The sequence below is a fragment of the Odontesthes bonariensis genome, chromosome 6 (genome assembly GCF_027942865.1).
Source record: "Odontesthes bonariensis isolate fOdoBon6 chromosome 6, fOdoBon6.hap1, whole genome shotgun sequence".
In the NCBI taxonomy this organism is placed as follows: domain Eukaryota; kingdom Metazoa; phylum Chordata; class Actinopteri; order Atheriniformes; family Atherinopsidae; genus Odontesthes; species Odontesthes bonariensis.
Window position 1 is genome coordinate 23,657,744 of NC_134511.1, and position 16,761 is coordinate 23,674,504.

Genomic DNA, 16,761 nt, shown 5'->3' on the forward strand with positions numbered 1-16,761 from the left:
TTCTTTGTGTTTGAGTTTTCGCTTTTTATTTACTGTTTCATGTTGCATATTCTCAGCAGTTTATACATAGCACAGTCATCTTTTTCCTAGCATTGCAGACTGGAAGAATGAGACACCACAGTTCACCTGTCAGGAGAAGCCGGATTAAGGTGCACAACAAGCAAAATTCAAGTCTGTCTTACTAATGTATCTGCAAATATAACATAGATATTTCTGCTTCCTTAAATATACATTTCATATTAATTATTTGTCACCGTCTTCAGCGTGATATTGTTTTGACATCTCTACCCTTGAAGGCTTTTGTGGGCACAGCAGTACCCTGCTGCCCCCATCAGGATTCAGTTTAAATGCACTTGTTATTCATTAAGGGCAGTTGTCACATTCAGATAAAGAGCTTAGAGCATTCTGCATTCATTACAGACATACATGAGAAGCTTCAGGGATATGTAGTGGCCATACACAGGGAGCAGGGGATTATTTGCTACAGAAATCAATATTGCTTACATACTGTTGCCTGCTTTGCTTTGGGCATCAAAGTGCCCATCTTAACAGCTGGATATTTCCAGCTCCTTTCTCCTGCTCTATATACTTGTTAAGCTTTTGTCTGACCTCCCTCCCTCGTAGTTCTTTGGCATCTCCTCCTCCTCTGCTCTGGAGCTTAAACACTGTGTTTAAGTCTTACTTCTTGGCCTTCTCCTCCTTGCTTTCCTTGGACTCAGAGGGTTTCTCAGCTTTTTCCGCCTTTGCTCCCTCTTTCACCTCTTTACTCTCTTCTTTACTAGCCTCCTTTTTCTCCTCTGGCTTCTTCTCTTCCTTCTTGCTCTCTGTCTTCTCAGGCTCTACTTTGGGCGTAGGCTTTTCTTCAGGCTTCTTCTCTTCTTTCTTGCTCTCAGTTTTCTCAGGTACTGCTTTAGAAGCTGCCTTTGCTTCGGGCTCGGCCTTCTCTGATTTCGGAGCAGAAGGCTTCTCCTCTTTAGCAGGGAGAGCACTCTCTTTAGGCTCAGGCTTGGAGGTAGGTTTGTCCTCGGAGGCCTTGCTGGGGGTTGCAGGTTTTGAAGCTTCCTCCTTTTTTGGTGCTTCATCTGCTTTACTCTCTTTCTTTGTGTCAGGCTTGTCTGCCTTCTCTGGCTCTTTGTCCTTGGGTTCCTGCTTCTTCTCCTCCTTCACAGGCTGGTCTTTCTCCTTCTTTTCCTCCTCGACAGGCTGTGGCTTCTCCTCTTTCTTCTCCTCTTTGGGTGTGTCTTTGGCATCAATAGGCTTGGCCTTTTCTTTCTCTGGAGACTTTGGTTCAGGGCTCTTGGGGGGAGGAGATTTAGATTCAGGGGATTTACTGGCTGGGGACTTTGACTCGGGTGATTTGGATTCATCTCCTGCAGGAGACTTAGCAGGTGATTTGGATTCATCTCCTGAAGGAGACTTAGCTGGGGATTTGGGCATTGGGGATTTGGCTGCTGGTGATTTGGATTCTGGAGACTTTTCTGGAGATTTAGATTCGGGTGATTTGACAGCAGGAGATTTGGACTGAGGGGACTTTGGTGGTGTGGCTGCACCCTTTTCTTCCTCGCCCTCTTCTCCTTCCTCCTGTTCCTCTTCCTTTTCTTCCTCTACTTTTTCTCCCTCCTCCTCATCCTCCTTCTCTTCCTCTCCCTCTATTTCTTCCTGCTTTTCCTCTCCTTCCTCATCTTTACCTTCCTCCTCTTTGGTTTCATCACCCTCATCTTCCTCTTCTTTTTCCTCCTCTTCCTCCTCATCTGCTTCTTCTGTCACCTCTGTCACCTGTGTCTCATCGGTCTGTTCCTCCACAATTACTGTATCTGAGATCTCCTCACTTTTCACTTTCATGTGGGTGGAGATTCTGCTCTCCAGGTAGGAGTATGAAGGGCCACCTGACACAAAGCGATTCTCCTCTCCTTCCAGTAACTTCCTGTTTCAAAGACACAGACAATGAAAATGTTAGGAACGTTTGACATTACAAAATCAATTAATCAATTCAAATAGGTGTTTTATTTGACTAACCTATAAGCAGCAATCTCAATATCAAGGGCCATCTTCACATTCAGCAGCTCCTGATAGTCTCTCAGCTGGCTGGCCATCTCCCATTTGGTAGTTTTCAGCTCATTGTCAAGCTGATTGATGGTCTCCTGCAGAATGAAAACACAGCTTTGCACGTCAAATCTATAATGCTGAGGTTCTGACAGGTTGTGTGTGAATCAGTATGTTCATGTTCATGTTCAGTATTCATGTCCTGCCTGTAGTGAGTTGAGGTCATCTTGATGTCTGTCTTCACTCTCCATTCGCTGCCTGTCCAGTGACTCCTTGGTTCCCCGAAGAGTCTCCAGCTCAATTGTGCGGCTTTGCAGCTGACGGCGGTACTCTGAAATCTCTTCCTGGCTCCCACGGATCGCATCCTGGTTAGACTTAGCAGCATCAGACAGGCGCTCCATGCGCACTGCAGGAAGAGCAAAAAAAAGCGTCTTTGAAAACAACTTACCGACTTATCGAATGCAGACCAAATAAAAATGCAAAGAGAAATCAAGGATCTATGTGCACGGATTAGACTTTTTTTCATCTTAAGGCCTTTGACCAGTCCTGTCTTTGAGAGCGGACAGTCCCCACTGGGAGCCTGAGTAACCTTGACACTTTCCATCTGTCAGTCTGACTCAGCTTCCTCTCTCTTCCAATCATGAATGAGCTGCTGCTGCAGTCAGCTTGATACAGAGAAGGTCATTCAGCTTGCTCCCTTCACAGTCTGGATCAGATCAGCATGTGAAGGCACTGCAAAAGTTGGTGCAGACCATTAATCCTTTGACAGGCCTTTAAACTGCTGCAAACATCAAACCTTCTTCGCTCTCAAAGTTTTTTATTTATTGCACCATAAAGGTCAGAGTCACTATGTGCATCTCATTCTTACAGGGAGTGAAGCCTGACGTCTCAGTTAGTGGCTTGCTTCAGTAAGACCATCATTTCTAGAAGTAGCTAAAGATTCATCGTTTATGAGATGGTGATTGTTGCCACGCAGTGTCCTTGAAAAGAACTGTTCTGTTTGTAGAGGCTCACAGTAAAATCCATCAACACAATAGGGAACACAGAGGATCAGAGTCAAGATCACATATCCACTGTTACACCCTGCCTGAGTGCAAATTAGTTATATTCCCAAAACTGCTGCCCTCACACAACCCCTGCGGTGCTTTAGCTAAGAATAAATAAATAATCAGTTTGTGGCAGTGATAGCCATAGAAAAGGATCACCAACTAAGCTATAGGGCAGAGGATTAAAAGAAAAATCTGTGGCTAACTTAATTTCTCTGCGTTAATTTAATAGCAACATTCTCAGTCTCTTTTGATATTGTCTGTGGTTTTTCAAATTGGTATAACGATTTGCGATATATATGTAAAAATCAGCGTCTAATATGCCGCAAAGATTTAGGGGTCATCAAGTGTAATAATTACAATGCTGATCTCTCATATTGAATCATTGGCCAAAATAAGGCGGTCCAACGGGCGTTGGACTTCAGCACCTTGGACAGAGAACCACCATTGTTTTTGCGTTGAAAAGTGCGCAACTTAAATTTCTTTTCTTATTATTATTTATTTTGATTTAATTTAAGAATATATATATATATGAACAAAAAAATCAAACTCACCTTTAAACCATCCCTCCGCGTGCGTTGCACTCTTTGATGCATGGGTGTCCAGCTGCGAGCGGATCTCTCGCAGCGCGCTGGTGACGTCCGCCTTGAGCATGTCTCTCATATCAAAGCTCACTTGCGCGCCCTGAATCTGCGCCAGGAGCTCCGACACTTCTTCCTCGTGGTTCTTCTTGAGAAAACCTGCCTCTTCTTCCAGGGCGCGGAGCTTGTTGTCCAGCTCCTGTCGTGCCAGCCTGCACTCCTCAGCATACTTATTCATAGCGCGAGTTGCAGCCTCCAACTCCTCCCGATTCCGCGCCTCATCCTCCAGCCTCACCCGCAAGTGCTGAATGTCTTCTTCCAGGTGTTCGTGCTCCAGAGTTGCGCGGGTCTTCTCCCCGGTCAGCTGCTGCAGGAGACCCCTCAGGTCATTCAGCTCACGCTCGTAGTGCTCCCCAACTGAGACTCGTCCGGCCTGGCTCTGCCGCAGCGCTGCTGCTTCTGCCTCCAAGTTGCGGTTGTGCATCTCCAGGTTACGCACCTTGTCGATGTAGCCGGCGAACCGGTCGTTCAGAGCCTGCAAAATCTCTTTCTCGCTCCTCCGAGTCATGTCACCGTTGAAGGTCTCCAAGTTTTCGATTGAGGATGGCTGGCTGTAGGTGAGGCGGCGGCGCTGGGAGTGGAAGCCGCTGGAGGACACAGAGGCGGGCCGAGCCTTGCGGTACGAGCCCGGGCCCATGAAGTGGTGGTCAACCGTAAAACTCATGTTGGCTGTGCCGGAGTAGAAGTGACTGCAGCAGAGAGGGAAAGGCTGGCCTTATATAGGAGGGAGGGAAAACTCCCTAGTCAGCACTACGACACGCTCTTTTTAAAGAGACATCTTTTCTTCAGAAAACTACTGCCTGCAGAGGGAAAGCTGAATTGTATTTTAACTTAAGATGTTCGTGAGGCAACTTTTAATTTACTGACTCAACTAACCCAGTATTGGCTTTATAACATACATTATACTTCTCATGCATCACCTCCTTTTTGCATATTCAAATAACACCTGGGAAAATCATAAACTTTAAATGATTTGGACATCAGTTTAGGCCCCTTTGTGACTTATCTAATTATTTTTTATTTGTAAAGGTCTCTAATTAATTATTTTATAAGCTTTTGAAAATGCGATGCTATGTTTTTTAGAGGCTGTTGGTACAATCATTGTGAACTGATTATGTGGGTGTTCAGAGTGTTCTGCTGATGCTCTATGTAGCTTCACTGCTGCAGTGTGAGTTGGCAGATCATCCCTCTTGGGGCTCACCTCAACTGCTGGGCCATTGACAGCTCACTCTCTTTCTACAAACACACACAGAGAGACTCAAAGTTTTTCATTTCCCTTTTAAAACTTAAAAGAAAAATACATATATTCTTCCATTTTTTAAATTTAGTTTTTTCGTTTTGCTGAGCAGTAATTCATATACAGTTGTTCAGATTTGGTTGCAGGTCAAGCATGTGAGACACACCACCATTGTATGAAAAACCAACAACGCCTGCACTATTAACAGCAGTTTCACAGAGAATGTACATCAGGATGTAACTTATGCTACAATGATACAGCATTAACACAAAATCTGAGCCATCTCTGCTGATGTAAAGGGATGGCTGCTCTGAAAAGAGGGCCTGGTCTGAAGAGCATGTACAGCACTTATTGATTACTCAGACTCAGGGTGACTGAGTTTGCGCTGCATACCTTAACAGAGTTCAGAAAATAGTGTATTTGCCGTTCTCTTGAGATGTGTGGTGAAGAATAGGCAAATCCACACACAGTTATTTCTCTAAGTGTTTTTCAATGCAGTGACACTGCCCTGAGTGCGTCCACCAACAATTGCGTTGTGTTAGTCCAAATTCTCTCAAAAATCTTGCAGATGGAACAAAGAGTCTGATCACGTTTTACACAAATACATACAGTCCTTGTGTATTATGTACCACATCTCACATGTTAGGAGGGCTGAAGGACATGCAGGATAGAAATAACATGCACATTCCCTTCCTCCATTTTATAGATTAAGATATAATAAAAGCAGAGTGGGCAGATTATTTCCTGTGTTATGTTTGTTTTGTTCAAAACTCCTTCATAGTTTGTTAGAATCACAAACAGGGAAAAGAAAAACTTTTTCTGCTAGTTTTACTAACATCATATGCAGTTCTTCCACAAAGTAAGACCTTCCAAATACTGACAGGCCACTCAATTTCTGAAACTGTAATTTGTTATATTGTGAACATAATCTGCTCCTCTGCACCTCCACGTTTGACATTATAGCCAAATATTTATTGAAACTTTTGAAGTTTGGCACCGGAAATTATAGTGAGAGAAGAGGAAGGAGACTCTTTCCAACCTTGTCCTTGAAGGGGTAGATGGAAAAACAACTGCAGAGGGATGGGGAGGTTGAGATGGAAACGATCAAGATCAATACAGAGCAAAATATCCCAATAAAAGGGAAATCTGTCACAGGAGAATGATATTTTGCGTGCATGCAGCTCTTTGTAGATGCAAGTGTTGAAGATGCATGCTGTGGAGCAGTGACCGTCAGGAGCTCCCCTTGTTTTTCCATCAGGATATATTTAGACCTTTCAGTGATTTGAGACACAGAAAGAAAGGAAGAGCAGGGATGTCGTGCTGAAGGCAGACAGTGAACATTGCAGGTATTAGAGAACATGTTGACTTGGTGATGGAGGGATTATAACAAACAGACAGGGATGAAAGAAGAAGAGTAGAACTAGGTGAGAGAGGAGAGGGAGTCACCTTGAAGGGGATATCTAGAAAAATGGCTCTCTTGGCAATCTCAGGTATGACTCAGCTGTAATACAATTAAGTCCTAGGAATGTGTTTACTTGCATTACACCTGTTTGTGTGTGTGCTTTCATATGTATGCATGGGTGTCTGGCAGCATGCCACAATGGGGAGATATTCTTAAGTGGTAGACATTCATAGTACTGAATAAAACTGAATACATTAAGGCAGTGCAATTATCTGTATGAGATTCCTGAAGGTTACTTGCCATAAGTAAATAGTGGCTCTTAACAGTTTGAGGGCTGATAAGAATCCAGTGAGTGAAATTTCTAGAAGAACATCTAAACTTGTCCCGCCTACAGCATCACCTGCTGGACAGTTAGCAGACTGCCCACGTAGTTCATAGGTGTGTCCACTGGGGGCAGCAGAGCCCCGCGCCTACACACCCGCTAATGTTTACTTCCTGTGTTAGCTCACCTTTGGGAAACGAGGGAAATAAAAAAAAAAGTATCGCTTTGGCTGTTTTTTTTTTGTTTTGTTTTTTTAAAAGTAACGCTATGTCTAAGAAAATGTATCATCCGGTGTCTTTACTAGATAGGTGGACACAAGAGAATAACGAGCTGGTAAATAATTGTAAAGTAAGTAACGTCAGCCAGCCTCTGTACAACAGTCAGCACATCACTCTTCATCTGTCTACATTGAGAGAGCCATATTATTGTGTTAACTTTGATAGTTTGATCTTGGCCAACGATGCCATCTTGAAACTATGTTTTATCGTGACTTAAATACTCCACTAAAAAACTGAAAACATCGCTAAACCTACCACAGGTTCGTCTAAGAACAGGGTAACTCTAATCTGAGAGCTCAAATCTTAGTGCCTACATTTTTTTTTTTAAATCTAACTGAAAACTAATGTTTTATTCTAACTTTATATTTTCTTAAGATCTGCTCATAAAAAGTTTCTCAAACCCAAGCTATTGTGTATGACTACACAGGTGTATAGTGTCATCTATAACACTGCACGTACTCAACTTGTCATATCTATATATCTATATATATATATATTTACATGTATCTGATTAATTAATTTCTGAATGAAAGTTGACTTTCACGTAACACCCCAAAATATTGTCTGACTGTTGCAAATTCTGTGTTCCAACCAAATTTGTTTTGAATTATTCTAGCAGCTAGAAGGACCAAATGCTTTGTGCCGAGACCAAAACCATACCAATGTGAGACGGTGTTCCTCTGAGTTTCACAAGCTTTTAAGGAAAATACAAGGTGCTCCTTTACCCTGTTAATACAAATGATTAGTCTGCTAAGCTGGACAGACAGTTAGTTTCTTTTATTAACCTTTTGCCTTAATCCTCTTTTCCCTGTGTCCTTCCTCTGCAGGTATCCCTCCGCATGCAGATTATGCTAAAATGGAGCTTTCAGCTGTGTACAATGTCTGCATGTGCTTTATTGCTCAATCTCAGTTTGGGGAGGCTGAGTCACTCCTCACACAGGCCACAGAGAGAGGTGGGCAGCTACCTAAGATCATGGTATAGCTGTATGTAGATGATACAGAAACCAATATAATAATTCCAGCCTTATTTTGAGGGCTTTGGAAACTTTGTTTCTTTCAGTTCTTCAGATGACAGGAGGTGACGCTAGCACATCAGACCCTCTTTGGCTTTGGAAAACAGCTCTCAAATTTGTTGGAAACGCACCATTGCATCCGTTTGTACTGTACCTTCCTTGTCTGCAGTGGGCAGTATGGCTTGCTACTTGCCAGCTTAAAACTATCAAGGAATTTCAGGTAAGATTAAGATTTCACTTTATGAGGTTTGAAGGAACTGCATCTTCTAGTTTTTCAGTCCAGCTTATGCTCACGAGATGGCTTTCATTTACGCTCTGTTGCGGACCAAAGCGTTGTCTTGGATCTTGTGAAATGATGGGTCTATTAGATTCAGATGAACTCCAATATGGTTTACATGCAACTACATCACCTGTGGCTAGTCTCAGCTCTGTTGTGAAATAGTACAGGTTTGATGTTGTTATTGTAGATATGACATTACAAAAGAGATGGGGGGGGAAAAAAACCCCAAAAAACTATGACTGCGTTTTCTGTTACACAGAAGGAGATGTCATCTCTGTTTGAGACACTAAATGGTTGGAATGGTTGTGGCGACGAGGAAAAAGAAAAGTTCTCTAACATTCCGAGACTGGTGATGGACCCAAGAAGGCTTGTTGAAATATTGAAGATCTCCACTGCCATCGCTGAAGGTTAGCAACATTTTCTCGGTGTATGGTGAAGGTTATTCATCCTGAATATTATCAGACTGATATTTAATGAAGCTTAAACCTTATATCTGGATTTCTGGTCAGGGTTTTGTAATACAAACAGATGATGTAGACAGATAATCTAGGTATATTTTATCTCACTGTAATCTGATCACTTATGAGTACTCAGGAAGGAAATCTTATCTGAAGTCAGAATGATGTGGTATGCATTTGAGTGTTGATTTACAAGCGCTGACTTTTAAAGGAAGTAAAAGTGAGAGCCTGCTCACTGAGCCGGTATTAGGGAATGCTTCAAAGGTTCGTGAATTGAGAATGTAGAAATACCCTTACACTAATGCACTTATGGACATAAACACACACTAGTCAGCCACAGCTGTAAAGCCATGTGTCTAATATTGTGTTGGGCTCATAGTCCTTCAGACACAGGGTCCAGTCAAATAGTCAATATTTGTCATCTTTTCCTAAACTCTTTGTGTTGACTGTGTTGGAAGAAGTCAAGGAAACATGGTAGGAAAAAGGACTGCCGACCGGTCTGCAATGAGAATTCAAGCTGTGATGTGGGTCTGCAGCACTGAAACTACATTGTTTATTTCAGTCTCATCACATTGCTGCATGAAGGTTATCTCATACATAGAATATTAATTTATTATCAAGGTTAATGATTAAAAAAAGGAAAGAAATATTTAAAATATGTAAAAAATATTGTTGTCATCCTGTGCTAAAGGAGATCATAAAGGAAGCATTGGAGCTCCTTTCCATTGCATTTAGAGATGAGCAGCTGTTGTCATGGCTGAACTTAGATACTCCCAGATTTATCTCCCTCACTTAGGAAGGTTCCTAAGCAAAACGGACTATTGAACAGAATCCATGCCACCTCTGAAGGTGTCCTTTGACATTGAGCACCAAGATGTTGGCAGCAGATCCTTGAAGTTCTGTAAGGACCATCAAAGATTGCACTTGTGCTCCCAGAACATTCAACGGATGCTTGATAAAATTGAGATGGACGGAACCTGTGTGTCAAGTCGGCATCATAACCTCTGTGTTACGCTCCTTAAATAATTTCAGAGCAATGTTTGCTATATGACAGGGCACGTTATTCTGCTTAAAGAGATCACTACCATCAGCAGTGTTGGTCAAGTTACTTTAAAAAAATAATTAGTTACAGTTACTAGTTACTGCTCCCAAAAAGAAATTGAGTTAGTAACTCAGTTGCTGTTACGTTGTATAACATCTTTAACATCAATTATGTGTATATTAACTGATTGAAGAATAAAAACACTATATACAGTAATTTAGAACATTCGGTATTTATTTAAACTCAATAGATTGCAGCCTCCCATATGATGCATAGAAATAAAAACATAAATATTGAATATAAAATGGTGATGGTGGTCACCTGTTTCTGATTCGAAAAATCGAGTGTTTGTTTTCGAGTGGCTCCGTCTCCTTCGCTGGGGCTCACTCTAGCTGCATTTGGGCTTGGGGTTGGGTTAGCAGCTGCAGAAGCAACAAGTGTCATATTCGCATGGCATGGGTTGATGTGAGGTGCTTCATTAGATTTGAGTTACTTGAGGCAGACGTGGATAAAGTTATTTTCCCTGGGCATAGCGTGCATCTTACATACACATTCTTGCCTTTTATCTCCACGAGTGAGAAGTAGTGCCGGTACTTCCAGTTAGAGAACGCTACCTTTGAACTTCCCTGGCTCGTCGCCATTGTCGCTGTCTTGTGTGTGTTTGGTAGTAGTCGTCAGCGCGTGCAGTGAGACAGCCAATCATCATCGCATTTGCAACGGTGTCATCATTCCCACTCCTGCTCTCTCCAGGCAGCATGCAGCTGATGTGTAGCCTAAAACCTACAACCAAATTGTAGTAACGCGCCACTTTATATTCTCAGTAACGATAACAGCGTTGTAACGATGGGAAAAGTAATTAATTAGATTACTCCGTTACTGGAAAAATAACGCCGTTAGTAACGCTGTTATACTTAAACGCTGTTACTCCCAACACTGGCCATCAGAAAATTCTGCCACCATGAATGGATGTGCATGGCCTGTAACAATGTTTAAGAGGATGATATGTGTCAAAGCAACTTCCACATGAATGCCAGGGCCTGAGTTTTCTGAGCAGAACGTTGCCCAAAGCCTCACTGGCTTGCCTTCTCTCTATGGAACATCCTACTGCCAACCCTTCCCCAGCTAAAGAACTCCCACTCATTCTGGACATTCATAGCATGATAAGGCCAAGCCCCCATCTTTCATTTCTTTGCGGCCCAATGCTGATGCTAACTGGTCTTTTTAAAGTAGTTTCACTGGTGGATAGGAGTCAGCATGGTTACCCTCACTTGGATAAGTTTTGGTATTCACTAACCACTAAATACTCCACACACCCCGATACACCAGCTGTTTTGGAAAAGCTCTGTCACAGTAATCTAGCCATCAAAATTTGGTTCTTGTCAAAGCAACTCAGACCCCTGTGCCCAGTCCTTCTACCATCCAACATTTCAGCATCAAGAGCTGACTGCTCATCTGTTGACAGGTGCCCTGTGGAACAAGATAATCAATGTTTTTCACTCCACACATCAGTGATTTTTATGCTCTGGACCATTGTAACATCACGTGCGATGTTATAAGAAGACATTTTGAGTAATCATCCTTCTGTTTGCTATTTTTCTGTTTCATTAAGGTGCAGAGAGGCTGAGTGAGGGTTTGAGTTCAGAGGCACTGTCTTGTCTACAGGGAGCTCACGCCATGCCAGCTCCCAGAGCTCTAATATCATACACACACCTCCTCTCTGGCTCGTGCCTCGCCCACATGGTACATTCCCAATACTCGTACAACAAAGAACCGGCATGGAGGTTTGTTTGCCTGCAGTAAATATGTATGTGTTTGCATTTGTCTCCAGAGCCGCCCTCAGATGGCATTGCAGTGTTACAGAAAGGCGCTGGAGACAGACTCCCGATGTGTGTGTGCGCTCTACCAGAGCACGCTGATCTACAGGCAGCTGGGAAACGCACAAGCTGAGATACACGCTCTTCGTATACTGCACTCTGTGAGTAACTTGCATTCAAAGCACTCAACACTGAATACTTTTGCAGAGACGAAAGGCTTCTAGTTGAAGGTCAAGTAGTTTAAAAATGTTGTCATTTTGCTTTTAAACGATAGTCTATGTTTATATGTGTTTGGCTGTTGAATTGCACTCTGACACATATTCAGTTACATGCTTGGATACTGAAACATGAAACCTTTCTTGTGCCACAGACTTTATTGTTACCCTCTACTACAGAGCCTTCTGTGGCTGGTACCCATCTCCTCTCACCATCCTTACTCCTCCGTAGCCAATCACTGAGCAGCCTGCTCTCAGTCCCGTCTGCCATTAGTGTCCTTCACAGTCTGGCCCTCAAGTGTGTGCTCCATGGCAGGTGGGAAGAGTAGCATGGACTCTCAGATTCTCTGCATGTCTCCTCCATCAGCATCTCTGCTAAAACTTTGAACTAAGGCTGAGAAACGACTCTGTGTGGTTTTTTCGTAGAGTGTCAGAGGGTGTTGAACATTATCTGGACCTGTTGGCTGCTCTTCACTCAGAAGATCAACTAGGAGTAAGTCTGAAAAGAGAGACAGACACACCTTTACTGAAACATTTTGTCATCAGCTTTAATGTTTTAACTCTCAGAAGGAATATTTTCTGAGCCTGTTAACCAGCATGCATCTATTGTATGTTGACTCAGGTATATGCTGAGGGTGAGGTCTCCACCCTCCCCAAGTTACCCAAGCTTTACCTGGAGGCAGGCACTGCCTTGCTCATGGCCCAACGACCTGCAGATTGTATGACGCTCTGCAGTGAAGTCATCAGCACGACACTGGAGCTGCTGCCCGAGAAAGTGGTGCTGGAAGAGCCAGAGGAGAGCAGTGTGACGGGGACGAGGGATGTGCAAGAGGAAGGTGAAGATGGAGTGGCAATGTTTCTCTGGGTTGCAGCTGCTTATCACCTCCAGGCTCACTGCTACACCCACCTGAAGGACTGGCAACAAGCTGTGAGCCACTACACAAGGTCTGTCAGATGGAACTGATTTTACTTCTGTCACGAGTTTTTTGAGATTGTAAACAAACACACATGATGGTATTGTGCTTTACAGGTGTATTAACATGCTGGTGAAGGTGCTGTTTAAAAGGAAAGGTGAGTAACTTTATGATTTCTGTATTGTTGGAGAGAGAAATTTCCGTCTCACGTCACATCCAGCCTCTATTACTTTGTTGATTTTTAAAAAAAAAATTTAAATGGTCACTGACAGGTTCCCATCCACAAAGTCTCAGTCCACATATGGATGTCAAGCGGGGAATGGATCTGTGCGTCCTTCAGAGACTGAAAGGGCTGTCATTAGCTGGAAGGGGCATCAGCTTTACCCATATGGATCACTTGAAAGAGGCCCTGAGAGACCTCCAGCTCAGCTTACAGGTCCTCCCAGGTCTGTAACTTTGGGATGTGTGCTGCTGAGTGGAAGGATATTTTTGACATATGATTTCCACCGATCTGTTACACTAGCAAACTTTGCCATACAACCCTGTTGTTCTCAACATTTTCAGGTACACACCCTTTACAGATTGAAAACATTCAGTATGTTCTCATAATTGTGAAGTCTCCATAAGGATGTTTTCTCACTCCTCTGTTTTCCGGAGAGCTGATACGTTCCGTATAAAGCAGAAAATATCATCTGATTGTTATGTCATAGGATGTGACATTCAAAGCAAACCTGCTTGTCCTGCAGAGACAGTCTCAGTTTGTGTGTCGTTAGTCGCTCAACTACATCACAAATCTTTAAAGCTCCTTTTACTTCTCACTAGCCGTTATGTCTCCTGTCATTGGCCCGAGTCCATCAGATTTAGCCCAAATGAGTGTTAGATTAAGGGGCGTGTCAATTACTTGTCAAAGCAGAGACATAAAACTTTGTGTTGCTCTGCTCTGACTGTAAGTACTTTGCCCATTTAGACAGATTTAGTGTTTGTCTCGTGACCATTCAGCACCGTTGCTGCTCTCGGCTTCATAAAAGATTAAAACAATCTGTTTAAAGTTTTTCTTTTCTTTTTTTATTCTTAATTCTATTTATTGAAAAACCTAGGGAGGGCTGAGCCCTGTTAGCCCAAGTTTACCAGCCGTCCCCGTGTAAGGGTGTGAGAAGTCAGGGAAGGACACAAAGTTAATGATAAACACACCCAGTATGCTGTATGCCTGCACCATAGTTTGTTTCAGATACCAAAAACGAAAGACCAAAACATGGAAAAAGCTACTAGTGTTTGTCTTAGACGGCATCCACGTTTCCTTTAACATATGCGTCACAGAATGTGGGCATCTACACGTGTGCTGCATGGGTACACATTCATGACTGGCTTGGTCCTTTGTCAGGACATGTCATCGTGTTGTTTCAGAGGCTGTGGGTGCAGGACTGTGGTGTGGTGAGGTGCTGTGGAGGCTTGGCAGACAGCGGGAGGCAGCAGCTTGTTGGGAAAAGACCTGGAGCCTCCCCACACAATCCTTACCAGAGTAAGACACTGTACTCACTTCCCTCACTACAATTTCAACACATATGTTCACACTTATTATGCATGCATGGGACCAAAACCCTGTGTCTGGCAGTGGGATTTGAGTAAAGGCGTTCTTTGTTTGGAGAGAAAATTTTCACAGATCTATTCCTGACCACAATAAATCATTATGTTATATATTTAGTGAGAACTTATTAAGACGTTTGAGCCAGTGTCTTTTTTTTCACTTTAACATGGCATTTGCGGCCATCTTACTGTCCCTTATTAAGGATCCCATCCCATCTCCTTAAGGATGTTTTCAATACCTTCAAACAGTGTTTCCCAACCCTGGTCCTCAAGGCACACTGCCCTGCATGTTTTCCATGTTTCCCTGCTCCAGCACACCTGATTCAAATAATTGGGTCAGGTCTTAAAGCTCTCCAGAAGGCTGAGGACGACCCATTCATTTGAATCAGGTGTGCTGGAGCAGGGAAACATGGAAAACATGCAGGGCAGTGTGCCTTGAGGACCAGGGTTGGGAAACACTGCCTAAAAACCACCCATTGTTGAACTGATTCATTTCTGTCATTCTGTCCCAGCAACAAAACAAGTAATCTTGATTCCATTATTTCTTACTCTAGGTCTATTTTGAAGCTTGCTTTTCTGTCAAAGGTTTAAGATGAAGTAGTATATATTTATTTTTATTTTTCATTTTTTTAGATTTACAGCCATTTCTTGACTTAAATGGCATTTTCGAGAAGTTCCACAGCCCTTAAATGGTTCCAGTCTTATCTGTCAGAAAAGATCCATTTTGCCCCATTCTCTTCTTACCATATATACTTTCTTTGGTGTTTTTTAAAAGTATAATATGTCCTTTCCATTGTTTTGCAGGTGATTTTCAGAGCCATTTTCACATTTGTAAACTTCCTTGTACTCAATGAAAACTAAACAGAAATCCTTTCTACAGGCTGTACAAAATGCAACTGCTTTCCTTTTTACAGGAAAGAAATGACGTAATCACATTACATCTGTACTAGCATCCTGCACTGGCTCCATTCCAGAATTCAATTTGGGATTTTATTACTTGGTTTTAAGAGTTTATATGGTGTGGTGCAACCTATCTGAACTTATACAGCCCTAAACTTCAGCCACAGCACTCGGTCTACAGACCAATTACATTCCAAGATCAAGACTAAAAAACAGAGGGGATGGAGCCTTTTTGGTGGTGGTCCCTAATCTCTAGAACAGCCAACCTTTAAATTTAAGTGCTGCCCAGACCCTTCATGGCATTAAAACCCGTTTCAAATCTATTTATTTTTTACGTCTTTTAGTTTTTGTCGAAGAGGTTTTATGTGCTTTTATGGTACAAGCACAATTTGATTTAATTTTGTGTAATTTTTTTGTTTCTTTGCAGGTTTCAGTCTCTATTTATTGCTTAATTTGGCGACTGTTCATCGTATTTATATTTTGTATAACCCGTACAGCACTTTGGTCAACTGATATTGTTGAATTGAAAGTACTATGGAATTAAAATTTTACTTGACGAAAAGCTGTTTTTGCCTGCTATAAGGGCTATACATTGATTTTGTGAAGCAGCTGTCGTCTGAACTCAAACCTAAGCTGATAAGCCGGAATCTAATTAAATGAGGATACTTTAGATTTGAGACAGTATGAGTGCAGAGTCATTTCTGTGAAAGGACCTCACAGTCACAGCTGGATCCCGACACAACCGGAATATATATTTATTTAAGATGAAGGCTGAGGACCAAATGAAATGTGGGCACCTAATGGTTCTGAACAATCTCTTGATATAAACAGATTAACTGTGCTCTGATGCTTCTCTCCTTCTAAGTCTTGGCATGAATTTTATGTTGCAGGAATCTTCCCGTGTACGCATTAGAAGATCAACAGGGCCCTTTGTTGGATTCCACAGATCTGCGCCAGAGAATACAGGAACTTGACCCCATCTAGTCAGCCTGGAGACAACGGAAGAATGCCCTGCTATTTTTTGAAGAGGACTGGCTTGTAAAAAGACAATCATACCCTAAACAAACTTTAATAAATGGGGACTGTAAAATAAAGCATATTTCAAAGGTAGCCAGTGTTCAAACAAAAACTCTGAGTATGCCCACCTGGTCCGGGATGGAAACTGTCACTGTGTAACTGGTTGTGCTTTTAAATTTAATATACAGAATATATTTTTGATAGTGTATATATTGTGCTGCTGTTACAAAATCCAGTTCATGTAAGAAGTCTCCCTTAATTAAAACGTAAGGAATTAGTCTTCAATTTTTTCCCTATATAAACTTGCCTAGATGAACGATTTTGAAGGTACCAAACTAGAGAACGCTCACTGTTACCATGAGTAACAGACCAGTTAATGTTTTCAGGATTCTTTAACGTCAACGCGGTAAACGGTAATTGGTTGATTGGGTTGTTTAAAAGACCAATAAGAAAAAAAGTTGACAACCATGTGACCTCCCATGCATTTGTAACTGGCCAAACTTCCACAATACGTTCGGTGACAAAAAACTGTCAGGTTTTGGATTGGTTCTCACA

General features: G+C 42.3%; 2 protein-coding genes across 2 annotated transcripts; one reads left to right on the forward strand and one right to left on the reverse strand.

Annotated features, from left to right (window-relative positions):
* LOC142382337 (uncharacterized) lies at positions 1-4,427 on the reverse strand. Its single transcript, XM_075468076.1, has 4 exons — positions 3,644-4,427; positions 2,250-2,449; positions 2,017-2,141; positions 1-1,924 (listed from the first exon to the last, which is right to left on the reverse strand). The coding sequence occupies exons 1-4, from the start codon at positions 4,392-4,394 to the stop codon at positions 679-681; spliced, it is 2,322 nt and encodes a 773-aa protein (XP_075324191.1). The 5' UTR covers positions 4,395-4,427; the 3' UTR covers positions 1-678.
* A 2,391-nt stretch (positions 4,428-6,818) lies between these two features.
* On the forward strand, positions 6,819-16,754 carry fancg (FA complementation group G). The gene is made up of 14 exons (XM_075468078.1): positions 6,819-7,039; positions 7,586-7,682; positions 7,797-7,922; positions 8,030-8,202; positions 8,522-8,669; positions 11,372-11,502; positions 11,591-11,737; positions 11,947-12,107; positions 12,218-12,284; positions 12,414-12,736; positions 12,822-12,862; positions 12,978-13,151; positions 14,110-14,224; positions 16,080-16,754. The coding sequence occupies exons 1-14, from the start codon at positions 6,854-6,856 to the stop codon at positions 16,171-16,173; spliced, it is 1,983 nt and encodes a 660-aa protein (XP_075324193.1). The 5' UTR covers positions 6,819-6,853; the 3' UTR covers positions 16,174-16,754.
* The last annotated feature ends 7 nt before the right edge of the window (positions 16,755-16,761 follow it).

Coding starts and splice junctions, on each gene's coding strand:
- LOC142382337 (XM_075468076.1), bottom strand. CDS start 4,394: ATGAGTTTTACGGTTGACCACCACTTCATGGGCCCGGGCTCGTACCGC. Junction 2,450..3,643: donor CGCGGAGGGATGGTTTAAAG/GTGAGTTTGATT, acceptor CTCTTCCTGCAG/TGCGCATGGAGCGCCTGTCT. Junction 1,925..2,016: donor ATTGAGATTGCTGCTTATAG/GTTAGTCAAATA, acceptor TCTTTGAAACAG/GAAGTTACTGGAAGGAGAGG.
- fancg (XM_075468078.1), top strand. CDS start 6,854: ATGTTTACTTCCTGTGTTAGCTCACCTTTGGGAAACGAGGGAAATAAA. Junction 11,503..11,590: donor GCTCGTGCCTCGCCCACATG/GTACATTCCCAA, acceptor ATTTGTCTCCAG/AGCCGCCCTCAGATGGCATT. Junction 12,285..12,413: donor ACTCAGAAGATCAACTAGGA/GTAAGTCTGAAA, acceptor ATGTTGACTCAG/GTATATGCTGAGGGTGAGGT.